This window comes from Apaloderma vittatum, unplaced genomic scaffold, assembly GCF_000703405.1.
Source record: "Apaloderma vittatum isolate BGI_N311 unplaced genomic scaffold, ASM70340v1 scaffold43400, whole genome shotgun sequence".
Classification (NCBI taxonomy): Eukaryota; Metazoa; Chordata; class Aves; order Trogoniformes; family Trogonidae; genus Apaloderma; species Apaloderma vittatum.
Window position 1 is genome coordinate 27,432 of NW_009694746.1, and position 27,297 is coordinate 54,728.

Here is a 27,297-nt window from a genome sequence, read left to right on the forward strand (position 1 = left end):
ATGTGCCAAAGGCGAAGAAGCTGTACTCGAATGTTTCCAAACCTTTGTACCTGTTCACTATAAAGACTGAAAATGCCCAGAATCTTGACTAAGACGCCACTACCCTTTTTCCCAGAACTAATCCAGGCAATAGAGAAACAAGTAAATGTGCCAAAAGTCATCCCTTGTAAATCAAGTTGCAGCCAGACTGGTTTTGTTATCTGAAACGAGTTTTCAAGAAATTTGATCACTCAACACTTTCAGTCACAGAAATTCACTGGGGAAAAACTTTTTTGAAAAAAAAAACTCAGAATTTTCTTTTTAACACAACAAGCTTTTAAAACCCATGGAAACTGCTGAAGCATGGAGACCCAAACACCACATATTTAAGCCACGGCATATATACGCTTATAGATATTAGGAGAGACTGATGCTACTAATACAAGCTCCACTGTAGGATACACAAGTAGAGCCTCTCTTAAGTCAACTTTCAAGTGAAAAAAGAGGTGCAAACTTTTAAAAAATTTCATGTTCTTAGTCCACGTCTAGCTGGAGCTAGAACAAATTAATATTTTTCAAAGAAAAGTAAACTGAAGCAAAGACTTAGCACTGAAAGTTTCCGCCACAACAAATACACTAACTGTTAAATCTCTTAGAAAACATTCTGGCTTTGGACAGATTTTGATTCTGAGACAGAAAATGTCGAATTTTACAGCAGATGTTTGTTCTTCATTTTAAAAGTTAGAACTATTTTTTAAAAGTTGATCATCCCTCTATTGAAATATATCAGTCTAGAAGTGAGGTTAAGTGCCTCGTGACCTGGCCTTAGTGGTTCACTTCTTCATGTTCCACTACAGCACGTTAGAGCATTCTGTATCAAAACTCTCCCAAGTCCTAACCAAGCTTCCATAGTAAGATTAGGAAATAACTGAGTGATTGTGTCTATACATTGTATACAGTTAACCAAGCAAAAAGACACCTGATTTTGTTGAAAATACATTGATAAAGCCATATTAGTTGAATCTTACAACATTCATATCTTTAGAGCACTCTATCAATTTATTATTTTGAGGGAAAATGCTACAACTGTTTTTTTATCCATAATGAATGTACAGTGTATTTTAACCTGACTGCTCTTCCTTTGTTTCAATGCAAAGTCTGCCTGCAGCAAGAAAACAAAACCGAGCCTGTGGACTCAAAATTACCAGCTGATCAAAGCTGATGCCATGTGACACCTGGTATACAAAATTTCCTCTGCCCTGAATAAATGTGCCTAATTGACAGAATTTAGATCCACTCCATTACTAAACAGAAATGTACTCTCCTGATGCATTTCATCATTTAGCTTCATACTGACAGTAGCTGATGGAATAAAAACGTGTTCAAAATTCACTAGATACTAACATGTCCTCCAGACTGAATTTTACCCCCTTCTACCTCTTTCTCTTTCTGGAACTTTTATTTCCATTAGCAAAGGAAATGTTTTGTGGGTTTGTTTTTTGTTTTTTTCCTGATAATAACCTTATACCAATGGCCTGGCTGTTAAAACTATTTCAGTTTACTTCAAACTCACCAGCATTTCCCTTGGGGCATAGCATCTACTATGAATAATTCACCAATTAGAGGTACATGATACAATATAGTTCACTGAAGAAAAAGTGGTACCAGTAGTCATGTGAAAAAACAGACTTCATTTTAAACTAGAATATAAACTGTAAGGAAATGTATTCACTCTTTCTGTTAAGGTGACTAGGTAATTCGGAGAAATTTTATCTTATTTCTACAGAATTGCAAAGAAGAAACATTTAAACATTCTTCTTTTAGCTTGGCAATTATTAGTAGCTACTTTTTAAGACAGTTAAAAAGCAGGAAAAAAGCAGCACAGCTGTAACAAAAAAGCAAGTCATAACACCATTCCTCTCACACTTTCTTCAACTTTGTAAGTACAATTTGAAAATACATGGAAGTTTAATTAGCACTGTGAACAAACAACTAAACAAGTATTTTAGTTATGTGTATCATACATTGTGCACAAAATTATTAGCTTGAGTTTGTTAATAACATTTGTGTGTAATTTACATGATTTTGTACCTCACATTTATTCTTTATTGTAATGCATACAGTAAAGCACAAATTCATTGGTTTTAGTATCATTTATTTTTGCCATGGTTTTGCTACATGTGATAGGTATCAATGCACAGTTGGAAATATCAATGATTCTGAAATGTACATGAAATACTGATAAGGAATTGTTGGGAAATTCATTTGTAATAGGTAGGTGTATCCCCAAGGTGGCATGGGCTGGAACAAACACCTCTCCTTTGTTCTCTAATCTGGTTAACCACAAATTACAACATTATATGCAACGTGTCAATTTACTTTGGAAAGTTGCCTAAATGTTAGGACGAGGTGTGAGACTGCCATGGCTGAAGTGACTGAGACAGAAAGAAGTTATGTGCCACAAGTGCTACGTTCCTTAATGTATTTCTAAGTGGTGGTCACCTATTGCTGTAGTAGAACTGGTATAAGAACATGACCAGAAGAATAATTATTTTGAAACACACCCGAAAATTACTGTGAAAATAAATAAAAAAATACATATGCAAAAATTGCAAGAAATACAGAGAATTAAAAGGTGTATTTCTAAACTATTGAAACGGTGTCCATTAACTGATCCTTAAAGACAGCTAGAACGGTATACTACCGATCTTAAGGCCTGCTGGTGGACCTACAGTTACCAATTCCTACCTAGATTTCCCTTTGCAACAAATCTGGAAAAAGCATAAAACTATACAAACACACCATGAAACAAGAACATAGATAGTTTTTCACATGGATTTCAGTGTTCACTTCTTGCATAAAATATATGCATCACTGGCATTTCGTAGCCAATAGTTACTTCTATAGGTTAAACATACATAAACGAGCAATGCTCCTACTCTACTAAACCATCATGCCTCTGGATAAAAGAGTTCCTGATCTGAGGGTTCTAAAGCAAAATATTTCTGATGTTGTTTCCAGGAAAATTTTACATACTATAAAAGACAGAAATTCACAGTATGAGGATAATCCTTTAAGGAATGTTCTGCTTTTCCAGTCTTCGTTCTAAAAAAAACCCCAAACCCTTATATTGTTTTTATAATAAAGGGTAAATGGGCCCACTGTAATGTCAGATAACTTCACATAAACATATATATGTCTAACATGAAGAACTAATTGGGCAGAGACTATTCTTTTCGTGGGAAGGCACATTTTAAAAGGGTGAAACACCTCCTGTAATTAGCATAGTGTGCTGCAGAAAGCCTTTGGTACTTCGCAGCCACAGAAGGTCGCTAGTACCCTCAGTTATCCCCATGAACATTTCCTGTAATATTTTTTTGCACTTTACACTAATATACATTTACTAACATAAATGTAGTATGTACACATCCCCTAATCTTTGTACCCTTTGATAACTTCAGCACTTCTCCAGACAAATAATCTCTTTTGACAGCCACTAATCACAAACTAGAATAATTAAGGCCCCATCTCCTTAATCGGCAAAGGAGGTCAAAAAATAGACAATTAACAAAACAACTATTAATACATATTTCTCAGCTTGTACACTGTAAACTAGACAAGAGGTTGAATTTTATTTCGGAACTTTTTCTGAGAAATTTCTGTAAATAAAAACTGTTACTCTGAACAGTCCACAGTGCAAATTACTACACTAGGAACTGGCAATATAACAACATTTTTCTTTAAGGAACTTATTTATGAGGAAATTTCTATTTCTGTATAATAATAATGCATTTCATTTTACAATAATAAGGATAATATTGCACTTAATGAAAATGCTATTTATGAGTACAGACTTACGGAATCGTTTAGGTTGGAAAAGACCTTTACGATCATAAAGTCCAACCATTAACCCAGCAGTGCCATGTCCAGCATTAAACCATGTCCCTATGCACCAGAAAGAGAACAGCAGTAAGGTCTTTAAGCAAACTCACATTTTGAGCAATTTTAGGTTTCTCATATCTTCCTGAATCTTCCCTAAACTTTGTTTTACTAGAATAAATAAGTTTGCCTTTAAATATTCACTGAAATTTCTTAGTTTCACATTAAAATAATATTTAGTATAATTTTAAAATCTAAAAATTTGGCCATCACACATAATACTGTAACCAAACTGTCTGCCCTTTTCTAATAATCATCTGCAAATAAGCAACTACAGAGTATAGAATTTAGTAGAAACACTACATGGTAGAAGAGTTCAGAGAGATGCGGATACACATTGTGAAATACAAACAGCATTTCTTTTAAAACACGTTGAATACAAAACTCCAGAATGAAAACAAATAAATTCAAAAGGCTAACTGATGTGTTTTACATGTCCCACACATTACTAAATTTTCACTAATATTTAGCATTTATATAGTACTTTACATTTTTAAGTGCTATACAAACACTACCTAGATGAAATGCATTATCTAAAGGAAGAATACAATTCCAAAGTGAATGGTGATCAGATGAACGGCACCATGAAGTAAAATATAAGGTAATTACTACAGAGATACTCAGTATTTTATAATCAAACAGCTAGCTATGCCTGAATTATAATGGAAGACCACATACTTTACAAGGGGAATGTACAGGTATAAAATTACCACCACTCATTAAATAGGTTTCTGTGACCAAAAGGAATTTACACAGGTGCTGTAACTGGATCCACAGGGTTAAAAAGCCTAACTCAGAAGTCGTAGGAAACCACAGATAAACAGCTTATTTCAAGCGCTAACGCAAACAGCCTTTAAGACTCATCATTCCTACACATCAATATGGATTCCATGTTTTATCGACATTAATTCTCTAGTCCCTGTTAAATACATAATAAATGAACATAGATGAGGTAAAGATGCCGTAATTGCCACATAAAGCCAATATGGCAAAGGAGGAGTTTTTCCAAACGGGCAGATCCAGAGGCCATGACGAATTCCATCACGGACATGATGAGAAGTCCAGGATATGAACAACATCCAAGGAAGAAAGCACCATGAATCCTTAAGCCTGAAAAGGTGCATAATAAACTTCAATGTCAGAGCCACAACAGGAATCACAGTAGAACAATGAAGAAGTGGTCTTTGTGGAAGAGTCAAAGCAGCCTGCAGAAAAGAAAAATGTAATTGGCAACGGCCGCAACAGTGACAAGAGAAGAAATGTTTCATGGATGTTTGTAGGTGTATTACCAGGTGGCTACGTGTACGTGCAAAGAAAAACCTTTCTGCTGTAGCTGATCAAAAATATGACTATTTAGATGCATGAGAGCCATGCGCTGCCCTGTCTCTCTATTTACTGTATTAAATGAGTCACGCATTCTACAAAGCATTAGTGACAACAAAACAGGGAGGGAGATGGGTGAGGTGTGCTTTTTGTCATGTAGTCACGTGATATACAGGAATTTGTGCAGTCTGCTACACTGATTGTACGTACTCATTTTCAAGACAACTAGAAGGAAAACAACCATGAAATACACCTGAAATATTTACCATGCTTTACTCGGAATATTTCATAGACATTAACGGCAGGTATTTTCAAAGATACACACTGTATTATGCTATAGTTACCACCTGTGGAGCTGTTTTGACTAGGATCTAAACTAATTTCCAATGCAACAAAAATACCATCTAAGTTACATGTATTTTTACTGCCTTGGCACAGTACTCTTTATGGACAGGCAAAAGGCAAGTTCAGAAGCAAAAATCTGAATCATTTGTGCTGAATCATTTGTGATGGGGGGTTTTGTATCAACAACTTGCTTGACTTAAACTCATCTGAAAGCCTGATATTCGTTTTTAATTAGAGTTGGACTAGATGATCTTTTGAGGTCCCTTCCAAACCCTAACATTCTATGACTCTGTGAATTTCAGCTAGTGAGATTAAATTTAGCCTTTTTAAGAAATAATAATTATTGATTTAACATACACACCTGAAAAAACATTCTGGATGTACTTACTAACAACAGCTAGAACTATCTCCACAAATTCAGAGATAATAGGACAAAAAATAGTAATATTTTTGACTTCTAAGCAACAAATAGGTAAATTCTTGTTTCTGTAAGCACAAGAGATATGACAGAACATTACTGAAAGACTTGTAGAGGTGTTACTGTCATATTAATTGGCTCAGTTCAGATACCTGTGAACATTTGGAAAGACTGTAACAGGCAACAAAGATCTACTCCTCACAGATGACAATCCATCTGATTGTTACATTGAACACATCCCTCACTACATCTACTGCAGAAAGCAAACAAAGCATCGCTACAAGACACCAGCTAGTAACCTGTTAACGCTCTGGTTGTGTTAAATGTTACAGGATTCAATAGCTATGGTACCTGACAGTGGGCCTCCGGAACAGCTTCATCAATTTTTCAAGGGTAATTTAGACAACCATTTAGAACCTTGTCTTCTCTGTAAGGAAACTCTGATGTAGCCTTAGCCATGAAATAGAGAGATGGAAACTTTATGGACCATCTCAGAATGTAACACCCTGCGTTTTAAACCAAAGCCAATGTTAAAAAGCTTACAGAAAGCTTTGCTCTACTAACTTTCCATCACGTTTGTCTGTGACTCTCTCAATCACGAGAAGGGATTAAGACGCTCACTAACTGTCTCAACAGCTTTGATCTGTAATGGTACGGACCCAACTCCCTGAAGTTGGTGCAAAGTGTATACTTCCTACAACTTCATTTCTGTTTCATACAAGCAGTTTGTTTATGGATTAAAGCAGAAAAATCTCGTGATGGTGAAACTGTTTTATCACTTACCCTACTAAAACAGTGAGATTTCTGTTACTGCCAGTGAAAGCCTAAAAATTCCATACTAGCCTAATTTTGAAAAAACACTCTGGATGGTGATGCATTTTAGCAGATATCCTACTGAGTAGCCACGATTTCTGCACTATGAAAAAGTCAGTGACAAACTTCAAGTGAGTCTTCTCCATCTGGCCCATAGAGGTTAAGTGCCAACACTAACACAGCAAGTAAGGAGAATTTGATTTTAATTACATACACAATTTATCAGTACTAGTGGCAATCTTTATCCAATTTAGGGGAGGTGATGGTTAAATTTCTTCCCATATGGATTTTAAATGGCAGGGTTGTTCAGACAAGCAAACCCGAGTGTTCAATTTTAGCAAGACAAAACCCTGTTTTGTAATTGCAGCGCAGTCATTAGGCTTCTGAAATGTTGTTGCCCAAGTTCTGAGAGAATAATAGTCTGTTTTCTCTTGTACATTCTGTAACTAGAGGAACACGTATATCCTTGAGTTGCCAAGCCCAAGAGACAGACATGTAGTTCCATTGGGCAATATAAGCTATTATATTCTTCCTCTTACCATATTTGTTAGCATATTTGTTCACCTCTGTAAATCACCAGATCTTAAAAAAGAGGTAATACCACAAGCCTTCTCTGCCTTAAACCTCCTGGAAAAAGATGATCACGTTTTGGGTAGATTAGGAGGGCATCTATCACATGAGAGATCAGGCTGCAGTTGCAAACAAAATTTATTTACAACATAAATCACCCTTCCATTTGCCTACATGTTCAACTGGGTGCGAGATCTTCCTGAAGTTCCTGCTCCTTCAGCCCTTCTCACACACTAAAGTATGCAGCGGGATACAGGAGATAACAACACGAAGAACTCAAGAAAACTCTGCTTTAATACTCAAAGTGACACCACAGGATCTATGTAACAACATGGGCTCCCTCACTCATACTCCGTGATGCTTCACAAGCCCGAAGTGGTTAGTTTTGAGGCTATATATTCACTGTTAAATTAATTGTGTGTGTGCTCGAAGATTATTCTCCCGTGCAGAAATGCTCTCGTGCAGCCCAAGTCAGTTAGCAGGGGCACATTAACCAGCTGCGTTATGCACATTTTCCTGTACAATCTTGTTTACCACTGACTGCACTCTCCACACTTTCAGAAGCTGGTAAGCCTTAAGTAGCAAGCTAGCAATTTCTGAACACCTGTTCTGCAGCATAAGTATTTGGGTTACATTCCTGGGGGACACTGGGAACAGCCCACCATGCTGGTCTTCTTGAGCACCACGCCAGACTGCAGTAACTTTCACCTGTAGAACTAGTCAATGAAACAGATTTTTCAAACACCGACTCTTAGATTCTTTTACATTTGTGTGCATATAATAATAAAAACACCTAGATGGAATACAAAGAACTACAAACTCTAAATAGCAAAGTCTCTGTAGACTTTATACTTCTTGCAAAAATAATGTGGGCAAAAGGGCAAATCACATGCTACTTGGTACACAAGTATTTATCAGAGTAAACACATAAATACCACAGGTGACTATTTACCCTGAATAGTCCAGAAAAATAATGATGACATTGTGAAAAACAGTCCAATAGCCAAATAATCCAAATAGCCAGCTGTGTCAGCAGGAGCAGGAGTAGATGAGTAGAACAGTGTGAAAGCAGCAACTGGAGGTAGAAGGCAATACTGCCTTCTGCTTCATAGCAAGGTTACTTCAAAAAACTAACCCATCATTAGATTTAAGAGCGATGATGAGTGTAGAGTAATTTGAAAAATACTGTTGTTACAAATCAGTAATAGTGGTGTGGTTAATTAGGTTTAATTTATTAGTTACTTAGTAATAATGTGTTGCATAAACAGTGAAGACTGTAGTCTCTTAAATCAGTTACTCTCAATCCTACAATCTAAAGAGAAGAATGGGACTGGAACTAACAAATACTTAATAAAAAAGTATCCCACGAAGTACAAATTACATAGGCACCCGCCTAAAATTACAACATGGAATTGAAAGATGCATCATATTAAGCCGAGGAAAGAAAAATCACATATTAAAATCAAGTCTAGCCAGACAGGCAACACCACAGCAGAAAAAGTTTTACAGGGATTCTGGTGGCATTGCAAGAAAACGTATAAACTCTAACAGACTTTTTTTCTTCCTTTTTAAAAACACAGAAAAAGAATACTATTTGTCACAAATGAAGTCTCATCTAAAATACTACGCACAGTTTGGGACAGGGCCTTTAGAGACAATTTAAAGAAAAACGGTAAGATTTAGAAAACATAAATCCAGGCTTTACAGATTTTTTTTGTGATTTACTTAGTCAAGAAGAGGCTTTTTTTTAAAGCACAGTGGTTTTGCAAGTTGTAAGACTAATGCTGTTACTGCAGTCAAGACACCTCAACAGGATAAAGTTTACAGGTAAACAACATTTATCAGCCCAGTTAATGTACGGAAGGAGGAGGAGTTTGTAGGTAAATGGCTACAAAAAAGCCTCCGGGCAACTTACTCAGCTCAGCAAAGTAAGTCTGGCTACTAAAGGGCTATTCTTCAACCTGCAATGTCCTGTATTTCTGATCTGAAAAACAGTTTTGGGGAGAGCGCATCAATCAGCTGTCTTTTGCTTTCTTAAAGAGTGAGAAAACAAGATCTGCCAACAACAATACTTTAGGCTGGATATTACAAAAACAATTGCTAGCTGCTTGGGAACTGAAACACAGGAACAAATTAAATTATTAATTTATGTTGCTTAGGATAACAGAGGTGGGCAACACAAACATTCTCCATCATGGAAAATGTAAGCACATTTTACCTGGCTTCAGCTTCACTGAAGGCAATAAGGTCGGGTTTCCGCCCAATTCTATGATACAATACTCAAACTCCTAAACAGAAGTTGGTGAAGCATGACATCTAGTGGTCATTATTAAGAGAAAACTGGTAATAATCTCAAATGCAAGAAAAAGTAGTAGTAAAATTTTAGCAATACTTTCTGATAGCTACCTATACATTACTTGCATTTACTGATTTTAAAATAAGAAAGTATACATGAGAATAATTACAGATTCAAATGCTATACCAAAATGTTAATATTACAGGATTCATTAATCAACCAAATTAACTTTTCTTTGTATAGTTTTACAAAAAGAGGGGAGAAATAGGGACTATCTATGCAGGAGAAACACCAGGCACCAGCACATGCTGCAGGCCAACTGGCTGGAAAGCAGTTTTGAGAAAATTCAGCTTCTTGAACAATGAACAAGTTGAATACGAACCAGCAATGCGATCTTGTGGCAAAGAAGGCCTGCGGTACCCTGGGCTGCCTTAGGAGTGTTGCTGGCAGGCTGAGAGAGGTTACCCTTGCCTTCCTCCTCAGCACACCTCTGGGAGTGCTGAGTCCAGTTCTGCGTTCTCCACTACGATGGAGACACGGACATACTGGCAACTGAGCCCAGAGATGGGCCAGGAAAATCATGAACGGACCGAAGCATCTTGCATGAGAGGAAAGGGTGAGAGCTGGGAAGGTTAGCCCAGAGAAGTTTCAGGGTAAATGTCATCAGTGTGTACCAATATCTGAAAAAAGGGTATAAAAAGAACATAGCCAGACTCCTTCCAGTGGTGCCCACTGGCAGGGCAAGAGGCAATGGCATAGACGGAAACATGGGAAATCCCTCCTGAACATAAGGAAACACGTTTTCACTGTGGCAGTGACTGCATGTGGGAATGGGCTGCCCAGAGCAGCTGTGGAGTCTATATCCATGGAGACATCCAAAAGCTGTTTGGACATGGTCCTGGGCACCTGGCTCCAGTTGAGTCTGTTTCAGCACAGGGGGTTGAGAAAAGGACTTCCAGAAGACCCTTTCCACTATAACCATCCCGTGATTCTGTGAAAGTGCCTTCTTTGTCACAGACAAATATACGGGTGAACTGAACACACAAATAGGAAAATGTCTTTTCTCTACAACAAACAGTGATATTGCATGGAAACAGAGCCTATTTTCCCATCCTGAGGCTGATTTTTACATCTCAACTGTAAGAAATAATGCTTCCTGCACTTAGCTGACTCTTACAGTAAACCATTTTGCACTGTTGTTCTTTAACTAAAGGCTTACAAAGAATGTAAATTCTTCCTTCTTCTTCTTCCTTCCTCTTCTTCCTATCTCCTGTTATCCATACAGAGTGTAACACTACTATGAGTGAGCACACTGGAGGAGAAAGAAGGTGAAATGTTCAAACAACTAAGTTACTCTCTGGCTGAATGGATCGAGATCAGTACCGTTTTCTTCTGCGCAGGTCCATCTGTAAGTGGGTTGTACAATTTTGGGTAAGCTAGAGTGAGTAGCATGTATCTATACATACGTTAGCAACACTGGCATAATCAAACTGTGAGGACTTGTGTTGCTGAGCAGAGCAAATTCCTGCTAACAAGCAGAGTGGCAGGGCTCTAACTGTGGGGACCAGGAGCTAGTTTGGGACAAGCAGTGTCTGCCTCAGGTATGAGATCTGGAAGGCAGTGCTCAGAGAACTGTGACCAGGGTTGGTAGTGACAGAGGTTACAGAAGGTGCAGGTGTTTTGAAGAGACTGTTGCGGTCAGCAAAAGCTGGGTATATACTTTTGGAGCAAGTAAGAAGACCGGGATATATGCACACGTGTGAACAGGGAAGCCAGAAAGGACATATTTAAACCGCTGGAGAACCACTGAATGTCGTAATCTGGTAGCACTAATTCTACTGAGAACTGTCCTAAAGAACACTCGTGCAAAAGGATGATGATCACACACACTGCTTAACAGGGCCAAATTCACATTTTTGTTAACGTAAGGGCAAACTCTGACTACCTTTTTAAAGGTGACAGCTCATATATAGCTTGTTTGTGAGAGAAATATTTAGGGCTCTCTAAACCCAAATGTACTACTCAGTAAATCTGAATGAAATCAAAAAGCAGCTGGATTATCTACTTTCCAGATATTTCGACCCCTTACTGTAAACAGAAATGGAACAATCCACTTTATACACAAAATACGCATGGCAGCAGTTAACTGTTTCACTCTGATAATGAAGCAAATATGTGATACACATAGAGTATCACGTACAAGGGCTTTCTGAAGTATTTTTTTCAGAGCCTTGTAAGGAGCAGAACTTAACAGCAGATGTAAAACATTTTAAGGGCTTTCAAAATCATAATGACTGCATACAAATATAATTAAATCTAATTAATTATCTACTTAAAGTACCATCAGAACTATTTTTTTGGTTTAGAGTATGGCAGAATAATAATAAAGTAAACAGTGATGAAGAAAAAAAAACAACAACCAAACACTGCTGATCTCTTGACCTACCTTTAATGACAGGGAACCAGCAAGAAAGAAGTGGTCCACATCAATGACTGAGGCAAGGAAGCCAGCCAGAGTGACCTCAGTGAAGTCACTTTTCTTCCTGAGTCCAATCACTATTGCCCAGGACCACATTCCTAGTACGCCATGCACTGCATTATCAGAGAAAGCTCGGAGCCAGTCATTTTGCTGAATAAAGGAAAACTGCAGAAGCCTGTCTGCTACAAAGCAGAATATCCCCAAACCTAGACTAGAAATAACTGAAGCTGTGCTGAAAGTTTGGAGAAGAGCATGGGCCTTTTCAGTCTCAGATGCCATGGCAAAAACCATGTCACAGCACACAAAATGCCATGAAGGTATACACTGTGCATTGTCCTTTGTATCATCAGTTGTTCTGTAAATGTCAGAGAATAGAAACAAAATTATTAAAGAAAAAAAATTCATTAGCACAAAGCACTTGTTATCAAAGCTACAACTGAGCAGAAAAAAACCAAATTCAATGTTTGCACTTAATATTCCTAGGGAATATTTTATGTCAACATTTTGACTTGAACACTACAGCTCTGAATTAAAATACTTGTTCTGTTTTAGTTAGAACAAGCACCTTTGTAACATGGAACGCTCTAACTCCAATTTCTGAAATCTTAGATTTTACAAAACAACTTGAAATATGTCTATGATAACACACTGAATATGTTTCAAAGTTCCTCCTGGTCATAGATATACAATATTCACAAAATTAAATCCCTTACTCTATAACAACAAAGAAATTCAATTTGGAGGATTCTTAGGACTGATGCTCAAAAGTCTCAAATCTCTCTATGCAGCAACTATTAAAACTGAATTTCTAATCAATAATCCAAATCACTATTTTCATTTACATACTCGGTAAACATCCTTATTATCACCCTGCTACCCCTCTGTGAACAACTTGTATAGCCTGGAGACTGTCATGTGGAATAAGCACGAAGGAAAACACAGACACTAAAATATCTTTAGCATTTATCATAAACACAATGAGAACAACCATTCAGTCAAGCATAAGTTACCAGAAGTACAGATGTTTTTCCTCAGTATGTGCAAACATTACTGTTACTTTTACGGCTTGCCTATTTCTGCCACATCACCTCCATAACAGCTATTTTTGCACAAAAACAATTAACTAATCCCAGTAATTTTTTCAGACACTGACTGTTGTAATTTGAAAATAAGTTATTGTTAATGCTAATAGCAACGCCTTTAAAAGTCCTTAACTTTTTTATGTTCTCTAAATGTACCAAACCTCATATGAGGTGATTTATTTGGAATAATTACTGCCCTTAAAAAAACTCCTTGACATCTCAAAAGGAATTCCAAAAATAATTCAAGATATTAAAGACACCCTCACCCCACTCCCAAGAAGCCATTACAGGACACTCAAGACTATAAAAGACAGAGTACTCATTCGCGTGATAACATTAAAAAGAACACCTCTGAAATAAAAATCCTCATACAGATGATCTATTTCCTATCTTTGTTACATTAAATACACTTAAAAACCGCCTTTGAAGGACAACATCAAATCTAACCGTCCCAACTGTTATGCTCTTTTGTCTTTTCAGGGAGCCATGGAGATAGGCAACAGTTTCAAAGCCTACATCCTGTCTAAAAATGGATTCTTCCCAAGAAGTTGCCATTTGTGTGCAACACATTAAATCTTGATAGTCCTTCTTCATACAGTTCTATCTGCTAATTTTTTTCCTGAATGAGCTATGCGTGTATTTGACTTACTTTAAAAATTAAAAGTTCCAACTATGTTGACATATAATAGTTTATGATTTTAAAGACATTACTGATTATAAGACCCAGAAAATATAAAATGTTTCTAGAGTATCTGTAGGCACGTTTACTGCAGAATTATCCACAATACATGACTACTGGCATAGATCGTCATAGCAAAAAGCCCACTGATTTGTTTATTTAGAACATTTCAAAAAAAAAAAAAGAAGAAATCATGAATAATACATGAACTTTGCAGGCAAATGAAAAAAGCGGGTCAAGTTTAGAGTCTGTTAACCATGACTTTGTCTCTTTCGAATGAAAAGTTATTTCCTGAAACACAACTGCCATTTTCTGGTGGGTGACATTACAGTGTATTTCTGAATAAATTCCATTTTAAGGAACAAATAGTGATTTCCTCACAAATGTTTATTCTATATAACCATCATGTCATATTGGATTTTATTTAAAATTACCACAAAATCTGTAAAAGGACCCAATCCAAAAAGAGTTGATACAGCAACATACCTTTAAAAATCCTACCAGTATTCAGAACCAAACTTACCCTGGGACTAGGAGAACATATTTTTTCCATTGCAGTTGCCTTGTTCCAGTAGGAAATGTGGTCTACACCTCAGCACTGAGCCTCTGTGCTTTCTGAATCCAGTCTCTCCAATCCAACACAGGAAAGATCAAATGTCATTTGTTCCATCCTAAATAAATAAAAAATAATCAAGCTGAAAGCAACTTCAGCTAGGGCTTCGAAGCTCTTTTAAAGAAAGCAGGAAAAGACAACCCTAAAACAAGAGAAAGGCACAAAGATAGAACAAGAAAATAATTATAATAAAATCTAATGTCATAAAGTCAGAAAAGGGCACTTCCAGCTTTATGCTTTAGGTAACTGCATTTCAAAATATACAGAGAGATCTATTTTAACAGATTTTTTTTTTCTTGTGTGTCAAAAAGATTCCCATCTAATGAAATATTTGAGTCACACTCAAGGATCTCTTTCTAATTTCATCCCATCAATTAGCAACCTTAAAATAGCTAAAGAGGGGCCTATAAATTCAAGTAGCAACAGAGGTCTGCATCAGTTCTGTGGTGGGCTTACACTACTTTGCTATGGATATTATTAATACATTGATAAAGTACACAGGAAAAGTAAAATGAATATGATTTGAGAATTATGTATCGAGAAATAAAGGTAACAAGGGCAGTAAGCGAATGGGTGTCTTTGAGATAGAATCATAGAATGGCCTAGGCTGGAAGGGACCTTAGAGATCATCTAGTCCAAGCTCCCTGTCATGGGCAGGGACGCCTCTCAACTAGATCAGGCTACTCAAGGCTCCATCCAACTTGGCCTTGAACACCTCCAGGGAGGGGGCAGCCACAACATCTCTGGGCAATTTATTCCAAAGTCTTGCTGCCCTCGTACTGATGAATTTCTTCCTAAGGTCCAATCTAAATCTATTCAACTTAAACTCATTTCCCCTTGTCCTATCAGTGGACACTCTTGTAAAAAGTCCCTCCCCAGCCTTCCTGTAGGTTCCCTTCAGGTACTGGAAGGCAGCTATTAGGTCCCTTCGAAAGTCTCTTCTCCAGACTGAACAATCCCAGCTCCTGCAGCCTGTCCTCGTAGCAGAGGTGCTCCAGCCCCTGGTTCATCCTTGTGGCCCTCCTGTGAACATGCTCCAAATGAAGAACGGGAAGCAAAAATGCAGTTTCATGTTACTCTTAGTCAAGAGCCATGTTCATGGCATAATGGTTCTTTTTAAATTGTTCATCTCTGCTGTCTTTTATGGACAAAAATTACTCCTGTATAAAAACAAGGTCACGTTCCCAGGTACAATGCTGTAAGTATAAAAACTCTGTAGATCAAGAGTGAAATCAGACTTCAAAAAGCAAAACTCTGTTCAACTAAATCAATCTCCGAAATTACAATTTTTAATATAGAACTAGAAGCCGCATTTTCTTTCTGAAAATGATTTTCAGACTTTTTATGAAACATCACAATGAAGTATCATGCTTTTCTATGCTATAAATCTTAGAAAGTGTTACTGTGGAGATTACATTCTTGTTAAAATAGGACAGTGGGAAATAGACGCATTGCACAAGCATGCTTACAAACCTGTGACTGGCTGGTCCAGTTAAAATACTGAAGACAAGATTTACACCGGGCTTACATAAAACACAGGCACACAACAGCTGACAGAATAACTGCTTAAATTTGTTATTTCTCATCACATTTTTACATGTGATAAAGCAGTATGCAGAATCTCCATCTATATCCACAAAATGCAATTTTGCTGATATATTTAAATTCATTTGCAGAAACTATAAAAATAATTTTAACAAATGCACATTTAACATCGTAAACTAGTGGCACGAGAAGATACTTAGATCAAAGCTGTAAATATGCATTTGCGGAAACAGCTGGCAATAAGAGGCCTTTCAACTCAGAGCATAAGAGCAAAATAAAAATCCAACGGCTAAAATAACAATTTAAAAATACTGCTCTCCCAGTTTTTTTGCCTCAATTTTGCCAGACTTTATTGGGTACATGAATACATATTGAAATCTAATGCAAAAAATTAGCAGAACTACACACTTTATGCAAGGAGTCATAAGATGGCAATAGTCCCTTAATAAAACATTTCATATTGGGTTTTAACTTACACCAAAAATTGCATAAAGTACAATATCACTTAAGGCACAAGCTCAAACCTCTGATGCATTATCTCACAGAAAAGCAGATCCAAGCCTAAAACAATCTGCAGAGAACCAATAACACAAATACTTTTGGGTCAGATAACTATAATGCATTATTTGGGTTGGAGGATGGAAGGAGGCTGAATGAGGACAAAAACACACGAGAAATCATTACAATTTACCACTGTGGTACAAAACAGCAGGAAATTAGGGGGGAAAAATCCCGAAACGAAACGCCCACAAAATCGGGATTCAATGTAACTATTTTATTTCAGGGACCACAGAAAAAAACCCACCAAAACGCAGACCTTCTCCTTAACGAGCACTCTGCAAACTGAGATGTACCTGAAAGAAAAACAAGCTGAAAGAAAAAAAATAAATCCTGAAAGTATTTAGGTACTAGAAACATTGGACTATTCGGTGGAAGAAAAAAAAAAAAAAAGCATTTGTCATCCGAATGTACCCAAGGCCGGGCGGCTTCCCGCTTCCCCTGCGGTCAGTGAGATCCCCTCATCCCAGCGGAGGCAGGAGGCCTCCCAGCGCACTCTCCCTGTGCCCACCCTGTCCCTCCGCGCCCACCTGAAGCACAGCCCTGGCTCTGCTGCCCCTTTTTCTCCCCGACAGAAGTGAAGGGAATCCACCCCTGGCACCCCTTCGGAAGCGCGGCCTACGAAGCATGCGTGGCCGCGCAGAACGCTGGGACGCGAGCCCGCCCGCCCCGCCTGATGGAGCCGCCCTCGCCCCCCTCCTCCTCCTCCTGTGTGAGGGGAGTGGTGCTGAGGGAGCAGTTTTTAGAGGGGTGTTAAGCGACGCGATTTCTGCGTTCACAACGCGATTAAGTAAGGCGCTGGACGAGGAAACAACGATTTATTTACTACGAAAGTGTACAGAGTAGAAAGCGTCTGGGGCACTATTCAACACTAGGCATTTTTTACAGTTAAAACTACTTAGCCCCCACCTTAGTCGCTTGAGCAGTTAACTCAGTTGCTTAGACCCTCCCCTATAAAATTATGCAAGTGAAACGGACATTCACACACTTAAAAGCAGCGCTGTCGGGCCAGCCCTTGAGGTATTTATACATCAGTGCTCTATGACCTCACCCGCCCTTTTTGGCAATCCATGACATACAACTGCAGTATTACAGGCTTCACTGGTCTGCTGTGGTCCCATAATGTGATCGCTACAACTTCTGCCTTCACTCTTTTTGTGCCTCAGTGCCTCCTCAGACACTGCCTGCACAGCTCCTGTGAAGACAGGGAATGCGGGTCTTCACACGAGGCTTCACTTCCCAGAAGCTGCAAGCAGAGACTCAATATCCTGAATTACTTTAGAAGTTCTTTCCAGAGCCTCCAAGACACACCCTTCACTGATTTCTTCCAGCTCACTCTCACGTTCTGTTTTTCTGACAGTAATACCAGAGGGATTGACTTTTGCAGCAGATGTCTTTTCCAGAACGTTGCTATTATCCAATAAAACTAGTGTTATCTTGTTAAGAAAAAGTATCAAACTCTTCCTCCTAATGAGAAAAATAATGTCTCCGTATTTGTATTCATCATTTTGCACTGTAAAGTCTTTCATTTCATAGCATGGCAATTACATAAAGCTAAAAATAGGAGGAGATTACAATATCTACAACATTTACAGAAAATGACTTGAAGACTTGAATTTATCCAAAAGTTACCTTAAAAAGGAAGCTATCTGATGCCACACTGCACAGTTTAACAGCATGCCCTTTTCACACTGATGAAATTGAACACTGGCTTAACAGCAGTTGCTGAGTGGCTTTCAGCACATGCAGTGAAGCACACTTTTTTGAGCTGGCTGAACACAATGGGGCAAATACTGAGGTAGCTCATAAACAGAAAGGTATTGTACTGAAACAACAAGCCCAAAGGCAACTGTGTCATCCCTCATTCAGTAACAGACCAGCAGATGAATGTTAGCAAAACTAATGCAATTCCCATTAAAGAGCTTTCTTATTTCTGGTTATTTTTTATTTTAGTTTTGTACTCTGTCACTTTTTGTTTCTGGTACTGTAATGAAGAAGTTGAAGAAGATAAATGATAAAAAGTGTAAAAAATATAAGAAAACAAAAACTGTCTTTAAAAGATCATTTTAAGAAGTGGGTAAAACAGTAAAAGGTGAGAACAGGACAGCCTTTGATGAGCTAAACCACCATATTTGAATATGCACATAAAGAACAACATTAAATTTTACAGCTTTCAAAAGGATACAGTTAAATCTCCGTATTTTTTCAAGCTCAGCATCAGCAGACCTGTGCAAGAAAATAAACATTATGAAACAATTTACTATCATAAAAGTTCTCAAATGTATTTTCTACTTCAGATTTTAAATTCTAATCGTTTCCCAGCAATATGGAAAATTAGATGAGCAAAACCCAAGTGATTTATTTTTGTCTGTCATACCACTAGTCAATGCTGCCATTCGTCAATCATTCGTGTTTCCAAAAATCAGGGCTCTGCTCCAAGAATAGTCTCTTTGCTGTATGTATGTATAAATTTAGGCATAATTTTTGTTTCATTTGCTGCTGAATCTGCTATAATTTGAACAAGTTCAAGTGTAATCAATTTCAAGTGACACATTTTTAATACCAGAATGTTGGTACATGATGCCAGCAGACCTGTGGTCTGTAGCATATATTAGAAAGGACAAATACACTATCAAAGGTATGAGTGTCATTTAGCACTTCAAAGTACTATTTTGATCTACTGGGTGTTCTGTTAGAGAAAGCCCTTCTTACTCTAGCTTTGCTTTTTGTCCTTGCAAGATACTGTCTCTGTAAAACTAATCCTCCTGTGGCACTCACCATAATTCTGATTTTTAAGTAAGGTAGGTAGAAGCAGATGACACAAGTTTCACTCAGAACTCACCTAATACTTTAAAACACTGGAAGAAAAATATGAAAACAAACTTCCAATTCTCATTTTTGATCTTTAGGAAATGCAGTCTATGAAATCAGTTATAGTCTTTTTAAGTTTTATTTCTAACATTATTTGTAGTCAATTATTTAGATAAAGACAAATACCAATTTTCTTCAGCTACAGAGTGTGCATTATATTCAGGAATCTCCTTCCTTCTGTTCAAACTTCTGCACCATTCTATTGCTCTTCTGATGTACCTGTATTAACATGAAGATACACAAAAATGTAGTTAAGTGCATGAGAAATACACTCTACTAATTCAAGGAAAAAAAACGTGAAGGCATTAAGCAAAACACCTGGATATGGAAGAAAAACCCATGCCTCAAAATCTAGCTTATTCTCCAAGTTTCCTTGCCATTTTTTGATTCCCACTTCTTCTCTACAATCTCCTTCATATTTAAACCTATGCAGTTATGGAAAACTGTAACAAAGCTGTATGATTTGTAATGTTAATTTTTTTTGTACTATCTGCCTGCTAAAATGCAGCACAGTAAGCTTTTGATGATTCCCATAATGAGGCTCTAATTAGAGCAAGCAGATTAGAGAAAGCAATCTGCAGGCAGAGGTCAATAGCTGTAATAAAGCAAAAAATGGGGTAAGTGCTACCAAGTTCTATCTACTATCTCTATATAGGACAAAAGCTTTTATTTTTTTCTTATCCCTTGTTTTAAGTACCAAGTTGTATCTCTAGTTACTTTTTTTTATAAAAAAGACATTACTGTAACAGTTATAATGGAATGACAGCATGCGGTGGTCCTGAGTCATACAGGTCACGAACATTTGCCAGATGCAAGATAAGAGTTTTTATCATTACATATTTAGTTCTCCACTCAATGTATTTTCAGTAAATACCATTTCTTCATATAACATAAATTGTTTACAAAGTTATTTTATATTTAATTTTAAATTGTTTAAATTACTTATACCTTTCATAGACTCCAGGATGACTTATTTGTATTAGCTGCTCTACCCCATCAGGTGTAGTTAACTTACACCAACCTATCTCTTCGTTTACCTTATAAGAAAAAACAAATTGCAAGTATTAATTTTCTGCTGCAGTCTGAAACAAAGAGAGCAAGTATAATATGCCAATTTAAGAATTAAGTATCTATGAACATTCCACTTTAAACACTTAGAAGTTTGTGTTATGCCAAGGATAGAATTTTGTATAGTCTGCTACGAAAAATGCAGGGAAAAAAGAATACCTGACGCAGCCTCAATACTTGTTCTGTGCTATTCAGAACAAATTATTTCTAAAAGTGTGTTGAAAAATCTACAGTTTTGGAAACATTTCTGTTCTTCCTCCTTTAATCATGAGTATATAAATTTGAGCTAGCTCACATAATGAAGTTATACTGTATCTTTTGACATACTATTGTATTTATATTGTTTATAGTAGAGATATCCTCAGACCTTTTAACATTTTTTTGGTGTCATGTCACCTTAGGATAATAACCAAACACACAGAAGCCAAAAGTCTCAGCATTCAACCTTGAATCCCCCACTCACATAATTTTTTCTGTAGTGCTGTTTCGCAAAATCAATATAATCTTTTTACTTCCATATTAAATAGATTTAAAAAAATATATAGAACACCATATGCACAAGGTTACTTTTCCAAGTAAATTTCCACTATTCATTTGCTCAATTATAGATAATTTGTATTAAAAAAGCCCAAATATTCCCTTCTCTGTGAGTGAGTTCTTAAAAGAATAAAGTTTCATTTGTCTCTTCACGTATGCATTAAAACATTCTTCTCATTGTTTCTGGTTGAAATACTGGCAGTACATTAACAGTGAAATTTGCAGTAGTTCCTATTTTCCTTTAGACTACTACGCATGTTGAGCAGTAGGCTACAGCAGCAAACTGCTCTGAGTTATGAATCTCTCAAAAGACTTCAAATTGTATTTCATAGGCATCAAAACTTTTGCTTTGGTTCGTCCTTAGTCTGCTAGTATCACTTTTTCATGAAGAGTCTTAAGAATAGTCATTCCTCTACTCGTGAAGTACCTGGATCTCACTACCGGAAGAACTGAAATCCCAGATCATGTTCAAGGTTATCCCATCCCAAAAAGCAGCATGGACTTTATGATCTGAGTACACAACAAGCCTTCCCATGCTGGGAATAACCTTTTCATACAACAAAACTGGCAACATTTCTCGTCCATCTGTCTCAGGCACCTAGAACCAAACAAATACATGAAGGTTACTTACATCAATACAGCTGTTTGTATCTCTCTAGATTTTCAATTCACTAGTCTTCTCCAGATCACAACCAGCTCTCCTTATCATGTACTTGTTTTCTGCTTCAGAAATAGACCACTATGCTGCATGCTTTTGGTCACCACGTACATACCTTCTGATCTTTGAGGAAACACGCACCATTCTTCCCTCTTGATTAGGTTCTATTCCCTATAGCCTGCATAGTCATCCTTGTAACGCTTAAAGATCTACAAATCTTCAGCTACGTACCATTTTCCAGCAGCAGAGGTAACAGTTATGAGTTAATGACAGTTTAGTCCTGTAGCAGTACTGAAGTATTCTGAGGATAAAAAAAACACAGAAAGTATTAAGCATCTCATAGGCACTATGTCTTCTGAACAAATGTGATCCTTTTAAGTTTATAGGTGTCCTCAGTGCTAATAAAATTCCTTTAATTGTTATATTTAATTTAATAATAAACTTCATGTGCAATTTTTAGTTACTTGGTTGCCTGATTAATAATGGAGGATATAGAGTACGGCTTTCCTGGTACATCAGGAGGTAGGCTGTTTACTGAATACATCTTTTCTTCTCTCTGCAGTGAAGAGCAGAAAGGAGATGAGTTAGTTACAGGTACCGTAGCATGAAAACAGTATTAACACTTCCAAGACATGAAATTTCTGACTTCCCAGAAAGCAACTATAGTCACATTTAAATCTGTCACAGTCCACAGACAAAGTACCTCCTTGAATTTAAGCCTAGTTCTGTGGGAAGAAGTACTCATGGTTTCATGTACGCAGTATGGACCAAGAAGTTTTCTTATCAGAGAGCAGACTCTAGTTCATTACTGACTATGTTTGACTATAAGTTAAAGGCTAGGTTCAAAGGGTACAAAGTTAACCTTTAATTCCACTTTAAAAATACAAAGGACTGCATAAGCACTTGAGAGGATCTCTACTCTGGGTACACAACAATAGACACAGTGAGGCAAAATCATTTCTACATCACTGAACAGCTGATCAGCCAGAACACAACCTCCATCTTTCCAATTCTGCCTCCACATGGTCAAAAGGACAACATTTCCAAGTACATAAAGACTAAACTCTAACATAATGAAGTCTAAACTTCTAAATCAGTAGGAAATGGCTATTGTAGAATCTTACTACAGTACATACTTGAGCTTGTGAAATAATAAGAAAAAATCTTAGTCATAACATTTATGTCTACAGTTTACAGAAATACATTCTGAAAGAGAATAATCTCATTTTCTGTATGACTGATTGCTTGATTCAGTCATGACAGTAATTACCAATGTATGGACTTCACTACAAACTGCAGAGCCAAATGCCTTAAAGCTAAGAAAATGGCTAACTTGAAGGAATTTGGAACATGTTTTAAAATAGTTTCATACCTTTTTTGTTCCTTTTGGGATTGCATAATGTATGAAATAGTTTCCCAGAAATGCTCCCTCTGACTTGAAAAATGAGTCATCACCAGGATAGATTTCTGCAACATTCATCCTACCGTGGATAAATCTAAGAGAAATAACATGCTGTGGCACTAGACAAGCAAAACAGCTTAGTACACTTCAAGAAAGCACTAAGCAGAAACACATTTTCAACCCAACTCTTACATGAAAAACTTGACACCGTTTCACCAGCTAAGTCTTTTAACACAGAAGATTAGTATTACCAAGCTCTTTGTCTGCATGTGTGCATGGGGGATGGTAGTTAAACAAGCTAAGAAAGCTTTTTTTGTTGACTTAAAGATCTCACAGGAGCTGGTCATTCCACCTACCACAAAATACAGTGATTCCACAGAGAAAAATCCCATTTCCTCAGCGGGCCAGCCCTATCTAGAGTATCCAGAAAACTGTCAGATTGAATCATTCCTGAACAACCTGAAGGTCTTAATTTCCAGTGCAGCTGTGTTTTTTTTCCACCAAGATCAACAATCTTTACTCGGGATCATATGGTAACTTGGATCCTAAAACTCAGAACCAATTCTCCAACTCTGTGGTTAGATGCCTTGACGTTGGTAATGGGACTTACAAGGCTACGTATGGCATACTTCCAAACAAACGAAGTGTAATCCTGAAGAGCTACTAAACATTTTCAGATGAGATGAAAATTAGGAATTACACTGAGAATAATAAGGAACACTAGGCAGAAAGATGAAAGCTTTAAAGACCAATTATGCTTTTACTAGAGACTTTTAAATGCTGATAGCAAATGTAGCATTTTCAAAGTTTGTCTAACAGATTTGAAATGGTAATTTAAGAAAATGCCTTTTTTTTTTTAAACCATATGGACAAGGTGATTTACCAGGAAAATCCAGTTTAGCTGCTTGCAACATGTGAGTTATGTAGGTCACCAAGGCAAACATTTCTAAAGCACACAGTCTTCAGCATCAAAGGAAGCAATGTAATTTGCAAATAAATCAAGCAACATTAACTGTTGGTGAAGTCTGTGTGTGGCCAGCTGTCCAGTGATAATCAAACCACTTCTTTAAAAGCCTTAAACATCATCTCTGATTGTTTCAGATACACCTACCTTCAGACTTTGAAATACATTGTACCAGAAAACATACAGTTCAATGAAGAAACAGCACAGACTCTTCTTAGGTGAAGACTGTGTACAATTTCTCAGAGTGTGAAAGTAAGATGCTTAAAGTTTAATACCCATACAAACTAGTCTTCCAAAGATAAAATGCATGATATTCTACATACCTATAAAAAACACCCTCGCACCATACAATACGAATGAGCTGATGGCATGAATACTTTTCAGTATCTTGATTCTGGAAGAAGTCACAGAAAGTCCACCTGTACAAAATACAATAAAGGCTTCATTAAGTCCAAAGGTTGTGGGTTTTTTTATGTGCTGGTAATCATTTCTGTACCAAGAACAGATGCATACACACCTATTCAAAGGAAAAGAGGCTGCACGTATTCAAAGTCCTCCAATTCCTTAGTAATCTACTTTAGTTATCAAATTAGTTTTCTCAAACATGCAAAGGTTTTTTTGACTTTCAGTGGTGCTGACAGAGAACATACGCCACTGGCCCACTTCAGAAGTATTATCTTCTCAAAAAAGAAAAAAACCCACAAACCAACCCAAAACCTGTATTCTTTTTTCAGTATTTTCTTTTCATTTGCACGTTTCTACAGCATGTCAGAAAATAAAATGTATTTTCCCCTGGACTAATTACTATATATTCCTTACAGCAGGATACAGAGTGTTGGTTTCACAAATTACATGTTTCAACAAGCCCCTAAAAAACCCCAGTATGATAGTATCTTCATACCTAAAATCCAGTTATTTTGCTGGAGGTCGAAGTTCCAAACTGCAGAATTGTAAAACACATGTTAACGACTACAAAATAAACAGCTTAAATTACCTGTGTAAATGTGGTGACCTGCAGCTGAGTGGCAAAGCTGCAGGTAGATGAGAAACTGTTGCATGTGCTTCATGGTCTATTAAAACATGAGCTTCTACACATGGATGGTTGTTTTTCTCACTCATTTTCACTGCACTCTTAACAGTGTGTAAGTTATAACACATTAGCGCCAGGGACAAAGGGTATTTCCATTCTTCTGGGTAGGAGGCAACAGACCAACGCTGTGTAACCCATGTGTATTCAGATGAACAAGTACTGTAGATCAAAGGTACTCCCTTTACATCTTTTTGGTCTTTTGGTTTGGTTGGTTCCCCGTATTTGCCATCAGCGCAAAGATGTTCACTCTTCTCTATTCTAGTTTGTTTCAACGGTATTTCTGCCACAGACGTTTTACCTGATTTTGCACACTGTTCTCCAGCTTCACAGTTACTCTTTTTTTGAGAGGAGTGTAAGGATGCTGCAGAGGACTGGCTGACTTTGCACAAGAACTCCACTGTAAATTCTTGCTGCAATTCTGGCAGGTTAAGGTGAGCATAACCATCTACTGATGAAATCCGCACAATGCCGTTGTCTACACATCTTGTCAGATCAGCTGTAGCAGGGTCAGGCCATCTAATTTCTAAGATATCACTGAGAAGAATCTAATACAAGAAAGAAGATTGGAATGTGAGGCAAGATAAAAATTTCCTGCTTCCCAGAAATTACAATGAATTCAGAAATTATATGAATTCAGCCCTTCTGCAAGGGCCATGAAACTTCATTCTGCATTTATTTGCAAACACAAACTCAAGAGGAAGCAAAATACCTAAACTTTCTAACTCTTCCTGCCCTGATTAAAAAAAACCCAACCAAACAAGGCCAAGCAACAGGACAAGGCACTTGCTGTGGCTCGGAAAATGATTCCTCAGCATCCTGAAGCACACAGTCACAGTGGAAACTTTTCAGTTCAAAACTGTCTAGAAATCCAGGCATCTTCCAGAAGAGTAAGATCCTGGTCTAGGGGATTAGAGTAGAGAGTAACCCATTAGCGCTAACAAGAGAGCATCAGCTCTGTGCTGCTGTCTTGCAATCAATGTACAGCATGACTGTTAAGGACAAAATAATGCTAAGTATGTAGTGATACTGACGGTATTTTCAGCAACCAAACATTAGTATGAGGCACATTACTAATGAAGCGTCCCTCTAAAAGTTTTAAAACTTGACTGATTAATCAGTTGTCTGAAGACTTCCACCACAGTGTGCACACACTGCATGCATTCCGTGGGAATGCTAGAGGGATGCTGATGAGGAGCAAAGCTCCTAGAAACAGCAAATGGAGTCTCTGGATGGACGTTCAGTGTGACCTGGAACATCTGTTCCCACAGAGTGACACTCTGGACCAGTCGTCTCGCAGGCCCCCATAACAGATTCAAACAGGGGCTTCAGTGGGGAAACTGTGGGATTCTGACACTGAGAGCCCCTCAGAAAACACCGATCCATTTCACTGAGTCTTCCCTGAACGACTTGAAGTGCAGAAATTTGATGGTATGTAAAGCAGCTCACTCTACTGTATGTACAAAATCCTAGGTTTTAGTCTTACCAAGAGTAAACAGACTCTTTGCTGTTCAGCTACAAAGAGTTCCTATAAATAGAGGAGTTAAGTAAGTAGTAAGTAGCAATTAAATTAAAAAATAAGCAACAGAATGGAGATTTTAAATGGCAGTTTTCTAATGGACTGCTGCATCAGCCACACCGTACCCTGCAGGTCTTCAAGGCCTGTACTTACACAGGAGCCAGACAGATGTAAAGCTTTGCAGGCCCACTACTAGTGAAGACGACTAGCCAGGCTACTAGGGAAGTTTACAAAACCAGTGCGTGTGTTAACTCTCACCTTTTTCCTTTCTGGAGGTATCACGCGTGAAGGTAAGTACGGGCGGGGAGAAAACTTGTTCCGGAAATCTAGAGCTCGCAGCAGCTGTTCCTTTCGAAGTGTGAAGAAAAACGACACAACCCTGTTACACCAGTTTTTCTATGCAGCGGTAAAATTTTAAGCAGATTTCAAACCCTTCTTTTTTGGAGCAGAGGCCAAGAACCGCCCCTCCACTTCGCACAGATGAACAACGACGTCGCTCTCGCTGCAGCACCGAATGCGCGGGTCTCGGCTGCGCCGCCCCCTCCCCCGGGC

The 27,297-nt window shown here is 37.6% G+C and overlaps 2 protein-coding genes across 2 annotated transcripts; both read right to left on the reverse strand.

Moving 5' to 3' along the window:
* Nucleotides 1–4,638: 4,638 nt before the first annotated feature.
* Nucleotides 4,639–12,507, reverse strand: LOC104269280 (chromosome unknown open reading frame, human C5orf28). Its single transcript, XM_009868582.1, has 2 exons — nucleotides 12,130–12,507; nucleotides 4,639–5,123 (listed from the first exon to the last, which is right to left on the reverse strand). The coding sequence occupies exons 1-2, from the start codon at nucleotides 12,451–12,453 to the stop codon at nucleotides 4,788–4,790; spliced, it is 660 nt and encodes a 219-aa protein (XP_009866884.1). The 5' UTR covers nucleotides 12,454–12,507; the 3' UTR covers nucleotides 4,639–4,787.
* Nucleotides 12,508–17,871: 5,364 nt separating this feature from the next.
* Nucleotides 17,872–27,124, reverse strand: LOC104267669 (chromosome unknown open reading frame, human C5orf34; the record flags this gene model as incomplete). The annotated part of the gene is made up of 11 exons (XM_009868592.1): nucleotides 17,872–18,049; nucleotides 18,767–18,865; nucleotides 19,637–19,729; nucleotides 20,459–20,547; nucleotides 21,543–21,713; nucleotides 22,005–22,074; nucleotides 22,238–22,329; nucleotides 23,146–23,269; nucleotides 24,463–24,558; nucleotides 25,134–25,774; nucleotides 27,004–27,124. Coding segments are annotated over 11 exons (1,774 nt in total), but the record flags the coding sequence as incomplete, so codon positions are not given.
* Between the last annotated feature and the right edge of the window lie 173 nt (nucleotides 27,125–27,297).

Coding starts and splice junctions, on each gene's coding strand:
- LOC104269280 (XM_009868582.1), bottom strand. CDS start 12,453: ATGGTTTTTGCCATGGCATCTGAGACTGAAAAGGCCCATGCTCTTCTC. Junction 5,124..12,129: donor CTGGTTCCCTGTCATTAAAG/GTAGGTCAAGAG, acceptor TCTTTTCTGCAG/GCTGCTTTGACTCTTCCACA.